This window comes from Corapipo altera, unplaced genomic scaffold (genome assembly GCF_003945725.1).
Source record: "Corapipo altera isolate COAL_440 unplaced genomic scaffold, ASM394572v1 61411, whole genome shotgun sequence".
Classification (NCBI taxonomy): Eukaryota; Metazoa; Chordata; class Aves; order Passeriformes; family Pipridae; genus Corapipo; species Corapipo altera.
The window spans coordinates 7,455,505-7,473,661 of NW_020884875.1; the positions used below are offsets into that span (position 1 = coordinate 7,455,505).

Sequence of the window (18,157 nt, forward strand, 5' to 3'; positions counted from 1 at the left end):
TCAAAAGGTGGAGTGATTGCAAACGGAAGAGACTGAAAGACGACTTTCATATTTAAAGAACAGAGAACAATGTGTAGAAACTCAGTTACAGACTAGAAATATACTGTAATAAGTGGGAAAGAAAAGTAAGGAGACCTTGTTAATCTTTAATACAGCTCTGCTTTAACTGCATTATCCAACACTTTCATGCCTTTCCTCTACTCCTCCCTGGCCATCAGCTCTCTTCAGTGTGAACTCCAATGTGTAAAGTCCTGAACTTTGTTGTCTTTATTCCTAATTCGTCTACTCCAGGACTCAGTTACCTATCCATTTTCCCCTTCCCTAAAGTTTTCACATCTATTTAATTTAAGATTATACTCTCTGAGTTAAGCATATTTTCTCATTAGAGTGGGATTTTCAGAGTCATTTAATTTTATTTTCACCACTGTAGTAAATTATTGCAAAGGTGAGAGTAACTTCCATCAAACAGCAAAAACAAGAGCACTAGAGCTGATTTCAGAGAACAAGAACTGTTTTGGGGTAATTATTCTCAGTAAAACATCTAAGTAGGTGTAATTCTGATACAAATGACTGACACCTCCCAGTCCTCACCAGGAAAGAGGGCCTACTTGCCTCTTCAAGACAGCCTGAAAGCCAGCACTGGGTGGAAACATTCAGAAGCATAAGTGTGATATGTATTGCTAGGAAGATAAAAGCTCCAGGTAGACAATTATCCTTGCTGACGGGAAGAACTGGGACAGAGGATGACAATGACACAAATGTACAAGAACTCTAAAAAGTAGAGACTCAGATATAATTCAAGGCTTTGCTACTGTACCTGAGCTATAAAATTCTCTGTATGATCCACTCAAACCATCAAGAGAATTTTTCTGTTTATTTAATTGGACTAAATAAGCATTATTGGCCCACGTTGCAGATTACTTTTTAAATCTTCATAATTGTGGATGACATTTGAGTTAGTTTAGGATTGTTACATCTGTTAACACATAGGTGGGCGTGTTTTCATGTTCCAGAATGGTTCGGTTATGTCACAAAATCCTAAGTACTGCCCAAGCCTTAGATAAGGAGGTAAGACTTGCTTCAAAAAGGCTGCAAGTTAATTAAGAAGGTACGCAGGAGCTGAACCAGGAGATGAGTCAAGAGAAAAAAGAGAGATTTATGAAAAAAGCATGTGTATTAATGTCAGAAATATCAGAGACAGAAGGAAGAAAATATGGAGAACAGACTTTCAGGCCTGATCAGCATGGCTGGAAACATTAGTCAGAACATCCATGAAAGACTGGAGAGGGTGGAAGACAGAAATGAAGAAATCCAAAATGAGTGGGAGGAAAGGAACTTGTGCAATTTCCTTGTCAGAAATAAACCATTATAATCCTGCTATAGGACGCTTTCTCACTCTCCAAAAATAATCTCACAACTAAAAGGGGATTATCAAACGTACACAGGTGAATACTGTAAATTAATACAAAAAACCTAATTCATTAGAGTCCAAGTCCAGCTCTTCTTTCTCAGACTGGACTCTCACCATAGACATTGATTACTAACCTCTGTAGAAGGAAATGCTCGAAAATATGCAGGAAGGGTGAAAGTTGCTCCAGGCATTACTTACTCTCTCTTCAGTCATTCTCTGTGTATCAGCTGCTGCTTTACATAAGGAAACATGCTGCTTAAAATTTCCATTCTGTCAGTCAACCACAGCAACTGACATTAAAGGAAAAATAACACCACTGCATGGATTTCAATCTACCCTTCAATAATGTCCCACCTTTGCCTTTTCTATCTCTTGTTTCCTTTGTAAAGACTGTATTACAGATGGAGCAGTGGAAGAAGGCAAAGAATACGTAATTTAATTGCTTCCCATTAATTCGGAATGGTTAGTCCAAGCAATCTTCCTCTAAGTATCCACATATCAGATGACAAATGGACCTAACCATTGACGATGAGAGAAAAATCAATTTATTTGTAAATAATGAAAATTTATTACGAAAAATGCTTCTGGAACAGTGCAAGCTTCTCCCATTTCTGTTGACAAATTGGATACTTAACACTATTGACCTAAAACAAGGATTACTGTCTGACAGAAGTGCACTGTGACAAAAGACGGCCTGGAACTGAACTTTTTTGCAATTCCTTCACACTCTTAATGGGGAACTACATCACTATACATTTTTTTTATCCTGTTGCTAAATAGCTATTCTACCTGGTGAGCAGAGGAGTGTACTGCATTTGACTGGGGTAGACAGGATGACATTCTCTCTCCCTCACTATTTACTTACAGGAAGAGTGGCAGACAAAGAGCTCTTGGCTCATGTCTTCTTTATGACTCATAATCTAAGCAGAAATGAGCATCGGAATAAAGGAAGTCTTTAACTTCCTCTTCATTCACCCACACCATAAGCAAAGGTTATGACAATCCAGCCTTAAGAACTCTGCATAAAAACATAGTGAGTCAGCTGTTTGCAAATAGCTCTTGCTTCCCTTGCACTTCATCTCTATGGGTGCTCCCTGTCTGCTTTGCATTCACATGATTTGCCTACCATACATAGGTATGCAACTCCACGGGTTACCAACGGAAGAATGAATAGCAATACAGTGCAAACCAGACAGAGAGAATGTAGGACTACCAGGTTAAGGCATATTTTCTGTCTGAGGACATGAAGTTCAAGCAGTGGAATAAAAGTCTACTGGAAAAAGTACAAAAATAAATATTAAAATATTAACAACATATTTTTAATTACAACATCACTTGCAAATTATTTTAACAGTATTAGACATATTATATTGTCAGAAAAAATGGAAATGTTAATGTCTTTTCTATCTGTAGTTTCTGTTATGCTACGCTGTTAAACTAAGATTCAGCTATTTCACGATGCACAATTTCTATATTTGGTGAAAATACCTAAATGATTACGCATATCTGCAAGTTCATCTTCTATAGTAGGTAAATTGTGCTCACTGATGTCTGAAACCACTGAACCAAAATTTTGATAGCCATGCTTCCTAGAAACACAAAAACCTCTTCAAAAGCTCTGTGACAACATCCCCTGAAATAAAAATAAAAGCTGTATACTTTCTTTTTAAGATTATTCAGTTCAAATGATGACACTTTGAGTTATTCATGAGGTGTTCTTTGGATGAAATGACTGGTCTGGCAGATCATGGATACCATTGGCAATGAAAATTCAAATTGACAGGCACGTAGAGTGATGGAAGATTTGATGTGTGATATGAAATCTTTGACTATACTCAACAAGTCTAATGAGACTTTTCCAAAGTCACTTTTCAAATAGTTTCATTCTCCCCCTACAAGCAGTAATCAAAGAATTATTTAAACAGCATGACACCACATGGTTTAAAATAATTCCCCTAGGATTACATATTTTGCGATTTCAAAACAACAAACAAACAAACAGTAGGAACTATTTTATGCACCCAGTTTAAAGAAAAATAGATGCAAGCAATTATCATAAAGTTGACATAGCAAGATATGCTAGGATTTAACACTAAAATAAGGAAGTTTATTTTGAATGTTAAAAATATCTCATTCAGGGTCTGAAATGTTCAATGTGTTTACTAAGCTTTTAGAATTTATATTCAGAAAATATTTTCTTGAATGCTTTATTAATACAGAGACCCTTTGAATTAATACAGAATAATATAATTGATAAAAATTTATTCAGTTAACTTAGACTGAAACAAATAGTGGTCTTTCCTCCGAATTTGATCAAATCCCATTAGAACAACAAATATTAAAATTTTATATATGCTTTGAGGTCTTTTAAAAATTTTATGGATGGCCTCATGCGTTCTTTAATTCCCAACATGTCAGACAATAGCAACAGTGAAGCTTTATTAAGCGGTCCGAATACCTATCTTCAGTTTGTTGAGACATATCAGGTTGTTCATTTTATTCACATGTCAAACCACGTCACCATGATGAATTTAGCATACTTTAGTCCCTTTCCTTTCCCCCTGCAGCTGTACATATACATGCTGATAGCACATGCAGTAAAATTACAGGGAAAAAAGTTGCCTACAGAGAGAGATCTCTTTTTTAAAAAGAAATTCTTAAGAATAAGCCAAAGAAAGTAACTGCTCCCAATAGTTAGAAGCTCAAGCAAGTACAGCCTGCCACATTTGGGAAGCTCTGCATTGCACTTAGTCAGAGATGTCTGAACTGCCACTCCCGCACCTGAGAGAACAGGGAGGAACTTGAGCAGTTCTGAATAAAGTCAAATGAGATGAACCTCTTAGTCCAAAAACCAAGCCTATTGGACTAAAAAACTGAGGCAGCAAAGGGCAGAAGGAAGCAGACACACCCGGACATTAGCAAAAAAGCAGAAACAGCAGTCCCAATTTCATTACAGGATAAAGTGAAAGATACTCATCGGAAAATAAAAAACTGGATCCAGAGTGACTTGGAATATTTCTCAAGAAAATTCTGTTTACATACAAGCTGGGAGCCTCTCACAAAACAAGGAACTATAACTTTATCGTCTGTCTTTGTAGATGCAGTGACCTTATAGATGCACATTAGAACTTTTCTTTCCTATTACCACTTCAATAAAGTTTCCTTGTCTGTTAGGAGAAAAGCCATACTCAGCAGTTTAAACATAACATTAGCATATTAGAAAGAAACATTTACTTCTTGTCTGTGCCTGTAAGACAGAGTCATTCATATATAATACCACACATTGACATGTTACATGAGCGTCTGGAAGATAGAAAAGGCTATAGCAACATCCAAGCCTCTCTGTTTCAGTAGTACTGTTGGATACAGAGGCATACATACATACATACATAGGACGAAAAACCACAACAGAGACCAGAAAACTAACAAAATTAAGCCTTATCCAAATCTACCCGTGTATAATTAGCTCATTTTCTCATTGATCTCTTGGAACATTTCAGAGTCAAAATTTCAATAATGTGTTACGAAATCAGATTCAGTCCCCGGCACCAACACGAATGCAGTGGCATACATTTACAACTGAGTACATTATAGCTATTATATAAGCTTACCATTCTAGGAATCCTCCAGAAAATACTCATTTTTTAAAACTTTTCATAAAACACACTGCAAAAAATGAACGTCTCAATTTAAAAAAAGATCACTCCAAACCATACTACTATCCAATAATGTTATTTCCATGTGTCCAAGTCACACACATACATATTTATTTAGGTTACAGATGCAAGAATAGGGTACAACTAACAAGTATTTTATCTTAGTTTCTATCCTTCTCAGAAAGTGGCATTTGAAAGGCTAATACAACACAAAAGTAGTATGGAAGAACAGTGATAATAAAAAACATAGGCAAGAAAAAGAAAACGTACTTACACTTCTGCTCTTCCCACGTGGATTACAGGTATTCTTGCTCATGTTGACTCTATGACAAAATCAGGAGTGTTTCACAAGTTTCAAAGGAGAATTTTTATCCCTGGTTCAGCCAAATATCAGTTGAGATACTGAAAGGAAATTAATTTATATCATTAGCATGAAGGCCTTTCAAGTTGTACAACATTCAGGCATAAGACACTTCATGAGTTTATGAAAGCTGCAAACATTCTAAGATCCACTAGAACAGATGTTACTCTAAACCACACAGCAAGCATACTTATGAGTAGTTCATGTTTTCCTGTCAATAACAAATGCATACTAACTCAAAACCATTACAAAAGATTACAGGCTTCTGAGGCAGAGCTTTTTGCCACAGTTAACAAGATATTGGCAGTATTACTTGTAATAATGAAATAAGCTTATTGAATATTTTTATCCAGTTTCTCAATCTGAGGGAATCTGTTAATTTATATGCTATTCAGACCAGGATATATAATTAGGGGAAGAAGATTAGCTATGGTAATTTTCAAATCCAGGTTCCTAAGGATGTTTAAACCAGTAGTGGGATACTTTCATATAGTTGTCAGAGTTCGACAAACTGGTTTTTGTATTATGGCACTAACTAAGGGAAACTCTCTAACTACTGATGATGGTATGGCACTGCACCTTTGAAAAGCAGCATTCATCAGCTTTTGGCTAAGTACATAGACAAAACCATGGAAGAGTAAAGGGAAATTCATATGCTCTGAAATCAAGCAGCTCCAAGATTTCTGTTCTCATTTAAGCCAGGTAGTCTCTGCACGTGTTTTTTTCCTTATCTCTGTCAGCCAAAGATGAGGTAAAGTGCAATTTCTAACCAACAAAGATGTTATAGTAAAATCACCTAATACAGAATCAATCACATCAGCAAAATTACAGATATGGTTTATTTCCTTCATGGGTAGGCAGATCACTGATGCAACTCACATGGATACAAAAGGTAAGACATCATCCACACTTGCATGGCCTTACTAGCATAACAAACTGCTTTTAAATTACTAAGTTTTTTGAGAATCTCAAAGTCCATCTCTACCAAAAAGGAAAATTAATCCTTAAATCTCAGTACAATATTAAGAACCGTGTACATGTGTAGTTTCCTACCTCTACAGGAGAAAATAATGACCTGGGACAAAGGTAAAAGTTTAGTTTTCCTTCCTAAGAAAACCACACATATCACTGCATGAGCAACTCTTTAGCACATTACTTGATTTTTCTATTTGTTTTGTAAAACATTGGTACTTCTTTCAGATAAAAAATAAATATGTATTGATTACTTATGTATTTAATTATTTATAAGCAACATTCGGTAATAGAGAATCAAATCCAAATGTTGAGGAAGCAGCTAATTTTTTCCTATTTAGATATCATATAAAAAAATATTATTCTTGTGAATTTTACAACAACGAAATAGAGGAACTAATTTGCAAATAGAGTTGCAAGGACTATGCCTCCTTATGGTCTTGCTAGATTTCTTTCAAGGTAACTATGTCATTCTCTGCCCAATGAGATGGAGATGTGATTATTTCCTCCCTATTGATTGGCTTCACCAACTACTCAATAGTTATTTACAAAGGTGAAACAAATTCTGGCACTGACCTTGTACCGTTACCACCATCTGTGCCCATGGGTACATAGCTGGGCCTAGCCTGAGAGCTCCTGTGGCTAGTCCTGTCGGGTTTATGTACAGCTTCACTTTGTAATTGACAATATGCATCAGCCAGTGCAAATTACTCTTGTATTGGTGGCCCCACAAGCAATTTGACTTGCGAGATGAAGCGGCCATCAGAAACATCACAGATGAAGCCTGGTGGAAGGGGAGACTGATTTGAGTAGAGTGGAGTTCACTGACTCAGAGACTGTTGGTTTATTGCCCTTTCACACAGAATGATAGTCTGACCAGATGCCCACAAGTCTCCAGGAAGTTACCATCAACCTACATTCAATGAAAGCAACGACTGGGGAGGGAGAGGAATCCTCAGCTCCAAGAGCCATACTTCAACTTCCTTTATTGCCATCAACATCTATCCTGACTACCAGTATAGATTTGCCAACCCAGGGTACACCTGTTGTGGACACCAATGACAGAAATACATCATATCCATGCTTTGAGAACTAGATAGGAAAAGTGTTGGGACTAACAGAATGTCTAAAGGGATACGTGGAAAGAGAAAGATCTTATTCCAGCATTCTCTGGAATCCACTGAAAAAAAGCAAAACCAATGTACGTATTGTTTTTGCATGGAAAAAAGTCTTTGTGTGAAAAATCTAAGAATCATGAAAGTAAATTTGGGAGTACACAGGGAATGAGTAGTGGAGATTGCATTGAAAAAAACCCTACATGATCCTATTCAATTTCTGAGATATTGTTATAGTGATCCTCTACAAGAGGCTTTCATTAAGGGAATTTGCTTTCGTAGAAAAATATCTTATTCTAAATTATTCATATACTATCATTACCATATTTGACCATATAGAAGTATACATAAAAGCCATATGCTTTTATATATAGGCATATGTATAAGCATCCTTATCTTTTCCACAAAAGCCATGATTTGTGGAAAGAAAAAATGAATTTTCAGTGACAAATCTTGTCACATCTACATAGAAAACAGTATCCACAAGAGTATCTTAACATTACTTTTCCAATTTAAAATAGCTACAAGATGAAACAGATTCAAAAGTAAATACATCATTGCTCTATCCATTTCAACAGTACTTGATACACATGCAAGAGAGGAATACACTTAGCTCATTAAACTAGTTAATGCATTTAGGCAAAATTCACAAAGTCATCTGAAATATCTAGAACTATGTATGAAATCAAGGTACAAATTTATGGTTTTAACTCAGGAAAGCAGTAGTAGCACATTAAACAGGGTCAAATATTTCTTTCACATCTTGTGTGACTTTCTGTCTTGAACACTTTCAGGCATGTTTCTGTGAATATCTGTAATATATAAGTCCATATCACAACCAGAAAGCAGGATAGTAGAGCTCTTAAAATCTTAGAATACAAGAGAAAAAAATAAGGCTATTCACTACAAGGATGAAGTTTGAAGAGAAAATTTCTTGTCAAGAAGAACATTCCCTGATCACTATTTTTCTGTAGATGTAATACCTAGAATTTTCACATGACGTCAAAAGAAGAGACCTCATTGAACTAGCCCAGAGGTACTTCCAAGAGCCAGATTAGTGTAGTTTATTATAACAGGCACATGAGTCATACAGACAGATGTCCTTCTTCCAGACCTTTCAAGCTTTCCAAGTTTTTATTAAAGCACCATGGATTTTATTCCTGTTGAACATGATATTAGCCAAAGAAAACGTGCAAACTGAAGTTACTCATATTGGACTACAGAACAATATATATATACACTTTTATTTAATCATCTTAGTCATTAAGTCTTACTAATAGTTATTTATATATAAGATGTAAACACAACAAAACTAAAAAAAAAACTTAGTGACTTCAAACTGAAATTTTTTCTGATATTGCTTAGCATTTAAATTACAGGGAATAATTAAAATGTAAATATTTCTACTGAACTGGTTGATCAATTACAAAACTTTTTTTAAATTTTTTTAACAGGAGATTAAGAGATGATAAAATAAATAGAAATAACTTGCCATTTATTTTCTGTTCCTAGCTCTATGTTTTAGCTATCTTTCAAGATGTTTTCATGGTGTGAATGTATATTGAACAAAGTGGCACACTCATAGAAAATACTGAAGCAATCACCTCAGGTACTAAGAAGTTTAGAAAAAAATACTATAGAGATATTGTAAGAGAAGAAATTAAAAACAGCAAAAAATTTTAACAGACTGCTTGAGAAGATTCCAGGGTGAATCACAAGATTTTAGTTCCTGTAACATCTAGGATATTATTGTTGTTTGTTTGTTTGGGTTTTTGTATGCCTGTCTGTCTACTTACAGAAGAAGCATATTTCTTTAAACAGAGCTATAGAACACTGCCAAATAGTAGTTACTGCCCAATTTGATGGACTTGCACTCTTCTTGCTTGTTAGATAGCCTTACATTTCTTTAATTGTATTTTGTTTTCAAAAATAGTCCCTAAAATTTGTACAAGAATACATTAAACTAGCTGAGAAGCTCTTATGCTGTTTTAATATTTATGACTTGACCATGAACAGCCTGGAGAGTTTAATGCTTGTGTGCAACAGCTGTTCATCCACCCTCTACCAGGAATTTAGGAAACAGAAACTAAGGTGAAGACGTTGTCTTCATCAGGAGTTAACATTCTCTATACCTATATATTGTGCTTGCTAACCATTACATAAGTAGTTTAAGTCTTCTTATCTTAGGTAATTATCTAAAACCTGATTAAACGGGTTTCAATATATGAATGTAGAATAAAGTGATTTTAGGGAGCAGACTACTGGCAGCTAGCAAGCTTATGGTACTACTTTTTATTTCACTAAATCTGACTCTAATGTCACCTGTGTCTGCATCAGAGCTGTGTTTAATAAAATATGGCACTAGACTTAAGGGGTTTCTCTTCCTTTCTGATTGACAACTACACAAATGTCATAGTTAATCATTTGGAAATATTCATGATCTAGAAAGATATCCAACAATGATTTGGTTTGCTAGTCACTGCCTAAAATTTTTCTATAAAAGGTGCAACAAGGACTTGAGATAAAGCTTACTCCCTGTTGCTACCCAACATCCATTTACATGAGTGAGATGAAGAACTCATACTGTTTAGCTGCAACATATCTCTATTTCTAAGCAGTTCTGGGCTGAGAAGGTAGCCAAATTTCTTTCAGTTAAATAGGTATGGGGCAAAAATACATCATCATACAGGATTAGAGAGCGCTGAAATGATCTTCTGTCTCTCTGATCTGCAGTAAGATAACTGCCACTGCTCAAAAAAACCCCGTGTTGTTTACTGACTTTAATCTCAGAGGCAAGTAAAGCATACTCCCTTTACAACAACCGAGGATAAAAAGGCCTGAGCTTATGTCTGCAGTGTATGAGTCATCCAGCGTCCAGAACCACTTCTGGAACACTTTAATGTTGGTTTGTTTAATTTCAGTCAGAGTTGCTTCCCCAGTACAAGAGTAGAGAAAAAAAAAAAAAAAGAGCCCAAACAAAAGACCAAAGACACTTCAATGAATCTGTTAACCTGCGCCGAAGAAATTTTCAAAAGCAATAGCCTGTGAAAGATCCAGACAATTGAAACAGATGTGAAAGAAAGGCAAAAGCATCCAGAGTACATGTTCAATTTTTTCCTCCCTCCTATGCTAAACAAGACACTGTATTTTCTTAGTTATGATTGAGTAGGAAAAAGCAGGTTGTACAGATAGGATATAACAGAAACATGAGAAATCTATTATTAAGAGAGAACTGTACAAATAAGCACCTGAATATTCAAAGCCAAATATATTCCTATTATCATGCTACTGGTCTTTTATTTGCTTAACATATTTGTCTTGTAAAATATAACCTAGAAATCAGTCAAAGTTACCTAGTTAGACTAGCTTTTATCTCCTTCAATTAGTTATTGATTTATGATACATTTTCTTTATAATTTGCTTCTCATTGTAGGTATTTTTCAAAACAATGGATTTCTTCAGAACAGAAACAAAACAATTTAAACAATAAAATGCAAGGTAGTGTTCATGTCAAATTATAGAAACACACAGAATACTTGCACAGTAAAGAATTTCTTCCTCATATTCAGGTGGAACTTTCTGTGCACCAGTTTCTACCTGTTGCCTCTCATCTTAATGCTCAGTACCCCCAAGAAGAGCCTGACTACTATCCTCTGGACACCTTCCCTTCAGATACTTGCATACATAGATGAGATCTGCTCTTGATCTTCTCTGGACTAAACAGGTCCAGGTCCTTCAGCATTTCCTTGTAAGAGAGACGCTCCTGTTCTTTAGTCATCTTCACACAGCCCTCTGCTGGACCCACTCCAAGAAGTCCATGTCTCTCTTATCCCGAGGAGCCCTGAACTGGACACAGTACTCCCAATGAGGCCTCACCAGGGCTAAGTAGAAGGGCAGGATCACCTCCCTTGACCTGCTGGCAATGCTCTTCCTACTGTACCCCAGGATACCACTGGCCTTGGCCACAAGGACACAGTGCTGGCTCATGGACAACTTGTTGTCCACCAAGACCCCTAGATCCTTCTGCACAGATCTGCTTCCTACACGGTCAGCCCTCAGCCTCTGCTGGTGCCTGGGGTTATTCCTCCCAAGGTGCAGGACCTGCACTTGCCCTTCTGGAAATTCAGACGGTTCTTGTCTGCCCATCTCTCCAACTTGTTGAGGTCCTTCTGAAGGGCTGCACAGCCCTCTGGGGTATTGGCCACTCCTCCCACCTTTGAATAAACTTGCTGAGGAGGCATCTGTTCCTTCATAAAAATCACTGGTGAATAAGTTAATACTGGAACCAGTATCAAAACCTGGGGGACACCACTAGTGAGAGGCTTCCAACTAGACCCTGTACAAATGATTACAACCCTCTGGAATCTGCCATTCAACCAGTTCTCAATCCACCTTACTCATACAATCTAAGTTTTCTGAGTTTATCTATGAGGAATGTTGTGAGAAACACTGTTAAGAACCTTACTAATGTTCAGTTAGACAATATCCAGTCTTCTCTTCTTGTCTATCCAGCCAATTGTTCCAAAACACAAGGCAATCAGGTTGGTTTCTCTTTGATGAAACCATACTGACTCCCCAAATATCCAGAAACTGATGCTGAAAATTTATTTATTTTATATTGATTCATTTTAGAACAGTGAAACTTATGGAGAATGTCAAAATATGACTCAGAAAGTAAATAGTGTCTCTGTATGTATGCATTTACACTGATTATGAAAAACCATAAGTAACATGAGTGTGAACATTCCACATTCTTTAGACTTGGCTAAATTCAGAGTAAACAAAACCTTGTATGTCATATCCAAAAATGTCAATGTTACATCAGTTAACAAAAAAAAGGTGAGAGAAATCTTACTTGTATCATTTCTACTTTCCTTATATTCACAAAAGTGAATAACACTACTATAAAAACCAATGTTTCAAAACCATAAGGAAGTTACCTGGAGAAACGTACTATATACAATATTAACATCTCTGAAGAGTACATGAAAATAGCATTTAAACACACCAACTAGACTGAATTAAATAATAAGTGTTTTGTATTTTAGTGCCTTTTTTTAATCAGTTTCCTGTTCTACAATAACCTCTCCTGTTAACATAAACATTTCAATTCAACAGAGTAGACATGAACTCTAATCACACTTTCAGAACCATTTTTCATTTTTTCAAAGTAAAACAGTATTTACCATTATTTACTTTAACAGTAATGCTGAATATTTTTACTCTCAACCCTTGATTGTTAAGTACTGTACCCTTTTTCGGGCTGGAGTGTAAATTCCTAAGACATAATTGAACAAAATTGAGCAACATTGGAGAATTACTTTCCTATATACTTTCTCCAACAATTGAAAAACATGAAATGCAGGTTATGAGGACAGCTTTTTGGGAAAATTTCACAGTTTACACAAGAAGAAGACGACTTCTGTTTTCAGAAGTTTCTGAGATGGCATACTGTTGTATTGACACAATGCAAGTATTGATGCCAGACAACTTGGATGACTTGTTACTAGAAATCTCATTAATGACAGCTATGTATTGGATAACGAATACTGGCCAACAGGACTTTGGGTTTTTAATCAAAAAAAGGAGTAAAATTACTGCAGCAGGTTATAAAGCACTGAGAAATGCAAAGATACCCATATTGCTAGATTATCTGTTTCTTTCCTTGGAAAAAATCATAAAGCCTTGTGTTTTCTGGAGAGAGGGAGTGTGGTTTTAGGAGAATACAGCATGACCTCTAGAGAGAAACTTACATCTACTAACTGTATTTTTCTTTTTCTTTTTTTTTCCAGTAACTTCCATTCATCCCAGAGTAAGTGCCCAGCACTTATCACAGAAAAATGCTTTAGAACAGATAGAGAGAGACATGAAAGCTGAGGAAATTAGCTAGGCATTGAATCTGGGGAGGGAGTATGAAAAAGCAATTTTGTGTAAGAGTATTTCCACTAAATGTATTTTTCTTATGACTGTATATTTGATAACTTCATTTATAAGCCAACAGATCATTTTATTCGTCAATTCTATGTGTTAGCACTGAGGACTCACAGCCAGGGGCTTGGTCTGATTCAGTCCTAGGGATTGAATCAAAACTGAACTAAATAAGACAGGCTTTCACTAAAGTACATGAAGCCCTGTCATTACAGCTAACTACCAAGTGGGACCACAAGAAAAAAAGTACATGCTTTTTAACACACAGAAGAATTTTACTTTACAATCAAGGAACAGCAGAACCTTCTTTTTTTTTCTTCAGTATTTTCTTTTGCTGAAAACAGATTAAATGGAGATAGAAAATATCAGAGCAAGTAAATCACAAAGTACTTTTTCTCTAGTCCTTTGCCTCTTCTGGCGGATGGGAAATAAGAGTGATATCAACCATCAACACTTTTGATAATGTAATGCCAACCCCTACTTAAATAATGTTTTAACTAAAAGAATGTCATCTTTCATTGTCAAGGAAGTCCTTTGCATTCTGAAGTGAAACACACATTTATGATGGATTGCATCAGTCTATGTCTGGCCTGAAAAATTGAACCAAACATACCTGGGAGAATTGTCTGCTGCCAAGGCCTGCCAGCTTGTATCAAAAACACTCTAGTTAACCTCAAAATAAGTATGGCAGTGCATATACTGAGTACATGGGGGAGAATAGCCTGCCAGCCGTGGCTCCCAATCTAGCACAGCTGCCTGGCAGGGCACCGGTGGGCTGTCTCCGAACTAGACTGGGAACTACCCTGTGAATCAAATAGTCAAGGCCATTGCAGTTCCCTGTCCCTACTCACTACCTCAGACCATCACCACTCACTAACATTTTTAATGTCACCTGTTGGTGGAAAGAGCAGGGTTTAAGGAGCCAGAGCAGCAGCAGCAGATTTGTCTTGCACAGGAGGTGGCCAAGCCAGCCAAAGACAGCTCCAGCAGTTCTGTAGCTGTGGCCATCAGCCCTTCAGGGCTCAGCCAGTCAGAGATGGTCAGAGCACCACTGCAAGCATGGCTGAAGGTGCTGCTGTTGAAGGTGTGGCTGGAGAAAAAAGGCACTTGCCCCAAAGGGTGCCCCTCTGAGGGAATTGAAGCTCATTGTAAATCTGCACTGGAGCAGGGACATCTTACAGAAAGGACTACACCTACAACATGCCAGGAACACTGAGAAGGACACCTCCCTCAGTTGTCTCTTTCATAGCTTAAATTGTCATGGTCAATCAACTGCTTGCTCATCCTGAATCATCCCTATCACTCTTCTAAGCCTGCTCTATCCCTCCCTATCAGAGAGGCCACCTTCTCTCACAAACTCTTTGACTGTGACACATGCAAGAGAACACTGTATGTATCCACACAGCAGCACTCTGAGGTCAGGCACTGCTAGCCCCAGGTTTCTACCTATTGGGTAATGACTATTCTAAGAATACTTCCTATTTAATGGAGGAACTGACTTAAAATAGCTGTAATACTCTGCAAGTCCTCCAGCATGTGCCTATCCTCCTAGCACTGAATGGATACTGCATTTATTTAACAAAAATGGGTGCTCTTCACTATGTCTGACCAGGACGTCCCACAGATCTCAACATGCAGGTGGTCCTGGTACGTATGTACCAGTATAATAACAGTCTCTGCTTCATCATCTGCTGTTTTCCACATGCTTCCTAACATTTCTGCTTTCTCCTTGACATCCGAGCATCAAGCTAACATATTCACACAACTGCTTACTTTTGCCCAAAGACCCATTCTACGCAGCAACATTTATTCTGAGCCCATCATGCAAGTTATAGTTTGCCCTGCTCCCATTGAGTACATCACTTCGAATTTCATGTTAGATTTCATTTGCTATTTTATCATATTCTGCAGTTTTGCAATTTTACATAGTTGTCTTTAATGCCATGAACAGCTTAGTATCACCAAACTTTTTTTTCTTTCCAAACCATTTTTAGCATATAGAACAGCACAATGCTCTGCTCCTGGCAAGCTCACATTTCAGAGTTTGCAATTAATCCATTTAATTCCTGGCTCCTTTAGAGGAGTTATGTCGATGCTTGTGCACTTCACCTGTTTATTTAATAAGCTCTTCCACTATTATCTAAATCTGGGGCAGGTTTTGATGTCTCTTACAGGAAAAAACCTATCATAAGAGACTTTGCAAGATCTCCTGCATTAATCCTTTGTTAAATATTCCTTCTATTCTACTTATGTTCCAATATCTCCAGCTGACTTCATGATCTGGAGGAGGTTTCTTAGCATATTTTTATATCTTTATACCTTTGTTTTTATTACTCTTTTTTGGTCTTACTCACTGCATTTTCATATTCTGTGTTTTATATTTTCCTCATTTGGGCAAAACTTCAACTTTTTGAAGGATGTCTTTGAGAGGACTGTCTTTATCTCACTGTTTCCCCATGTCAGCTTTCTAAAAAATTGCTAAACTATCCATATCCTCTCAAATGTTTTTCTTGAGCTTCTACGAGTTTTACAGACACACAAAAAAAATCATTTTTATAGAACCATGTCATTTTTCTTCCTCACTGTATCTAATAATAGTGGCAATGTTTTCTATCCTTTCAAATTTCCTATTTGATAAAAATTTTCTAACTCTACTTTTCTTTAGAGATACAAAAATTACCTAGGAGATTGCATCATTTTGAAGTGTCCTCTTTCAGAATTATTTTCATTTCCTTAATCTTGAATTTAAAATCTCAGATATAACTCAGCCTTAGAGAGTTTAAAACTGTAGTACAATCTCTTGATTTGATATGTTACCTTCTCCCTTTGAGGTTCAGATGAAGTCTATTCCTCTAAATAGAATTGTTCTGTTCTAGAAGAATAAATCCCTTGTTCTTGCACTATTTTCTCATCCACAGGATGAAATGTTGCCCTCTTCTTCATTTTTGCATGCAATATGGAAAGCACTTGAGAGAATACCACTGCAGAGGTGGAATATCACTTATACAAGTTTTGAAATCTTTTTCTGGAACTGTTCACGCTTTCCCCATCTCTTCATATACTCATTTGAATAAAGGATAGCAAAAACACCATTTCAAAATAACACAACCACCTTTTCTTTCAATATGACTACTTATTTACTTATACAGTTCTAGCACACAAAATTCATTTTTGATACTTTAACTTAAAAAAATACATTTACATAAAAATCAGCATACTTTATGTCCTTTAAAAATGTTTTGACTACTGTAAGGCATCAGTAATTGTTTGTTTTCCACTGCCCACCCACAACATACATTCACATTATTATGGGGTAACTCAGTGTCTGTATAAAGGGTCTGTATAAAGGGTTTTGTTTCTTTAACTGGCAGCACTAACTTTCACCTGTGGCTCAAAGCACTGTTATTCCTTCACATTCTGTGCTTTTCCAAAACCCATCATAATTTCCCTCCTTCTGTTCATATTTGCCACAGCATATATTTCCTATATTTTACAGTTCAAGATTGTTAAAAATTAATCCCTTCACCCTCAAGCTGCTCAGACTTTTGCTGTTATCATTTCAGGGCATTTCCAGAGAAACAGGTCCAGACTGAAGTAGCAAGGCACTGGAACTCAGAATCTGGCTCTGTGTCAAAACACATAACACACTGCATACTGTTTAGGGAGAGGTGTGTGATACAAGTGACAAACCCTTGTAACTTGCTATGCAAGGCTAACAGTTGTGCCATTTAAGGCAGGTGTTTACAAGTAAGATTCTTCATAGAGGTGAGGGCTGGGAACAGATGAAGAGACTTGCTAAAACCTAGAAATAAAACCTTTATGTATTATAATTTTCTGTCTCGTATTTGGACAGAATTTTGCTACAGAAACAATGCAGTAAAATCAAAGCCAGCAAGTCTAAACTAAGGGAGCAATGAACTACGTTGGTTATGATTTTAATGCTATTTTGTCTAAAAGTGGAATACAGAGTTAGGAAACCTGTCAAATGCTAGTGACAGTCAGGGTCAAATTGCTAATCTCTGATCTGTGAACTCAAAACGTAAATATATTAATGATAAAACATTGGCTTCTCCAAAACAAGATACACATCTATCTTTTGATAATTTTATGTCATTTATTTAATTATACAAGCAATAAGAAGCATGTAACTCTGGAATTACTTCAAGTGACTAAAACTGAGCTGTCCTTAAGTTTAACAGACCTAAATTTGAAAGATTATATTATTATATGATATTAGACTGAGAAGGTGTATAAAATACAAGTTTATCTCATTCTTCCTTTGTCTGAATTTAATCGAAAGAGATTAGATTTCAAAATCAATTTCTTTTATCTACTGATGAATACTTTAAAAATATACATAATTGTAATAATCCTACTATACTATACAAAACAAATTTAATATACTGTTTAATGTGTTTATTGTCCATCAATAGAAGACAGCTTCCTTGTAGAAGAGGAGTTAATATGATCGAAACAGAAACACAAGAATCTTCACAGCATAGATAAAATACATTTGCTGTTAAAAAAAATGTATTCAGACTAGAAGTATTTGGACGAAGTGCAAAAGAAAAGGGAAGAGAAAAACAAAACAAAATACCAGACCACAACCAACTGCAAATGGGAAATCCAAGAAGAAATTTATGTCTATGTCCAAAGTCTAGTCTAGAATTTTGAATTTTCCTAACTCTTTATCTTCAGCTAGACAGCAGCTTTC

The 18,157-nt window shown here is 36.3% G+C and overlaps 1 protein-coding gene across 3 annotated transcripts in view; it reads right to left on the reverse strand.

Annotated features, from left to right (window-relative positions):
• Positions 1-18,157, reverse strand: part of LOC113943303 (cAMP-specific 3',5'-cyclic phosphodiesterase 4D-like) — a 188,343-nt gene that overhangs the window by 77,104 nt on the left and 93,082 nt on the right. For 2 of the 3 annotated variants that reach the window (XM_027634920.1, XM_027634919.1), the window contains exon 2: positions 5,342-5,469. In XM_027634920.1, coding sequence (XP_027490721.1) covers positions 5,342-5,383 — 42 coding nt within the window. In that variant the 5' untranslated portion in view covers positions 5,384-5,469. Of the gene's footprint in view, positions 1-5,341; positions 5,470-6,976; positions 7,086-18,157 lie in introns of those variants that run through there. The other variant, XM_027634921.1, reaches the window with a different exon arrangement.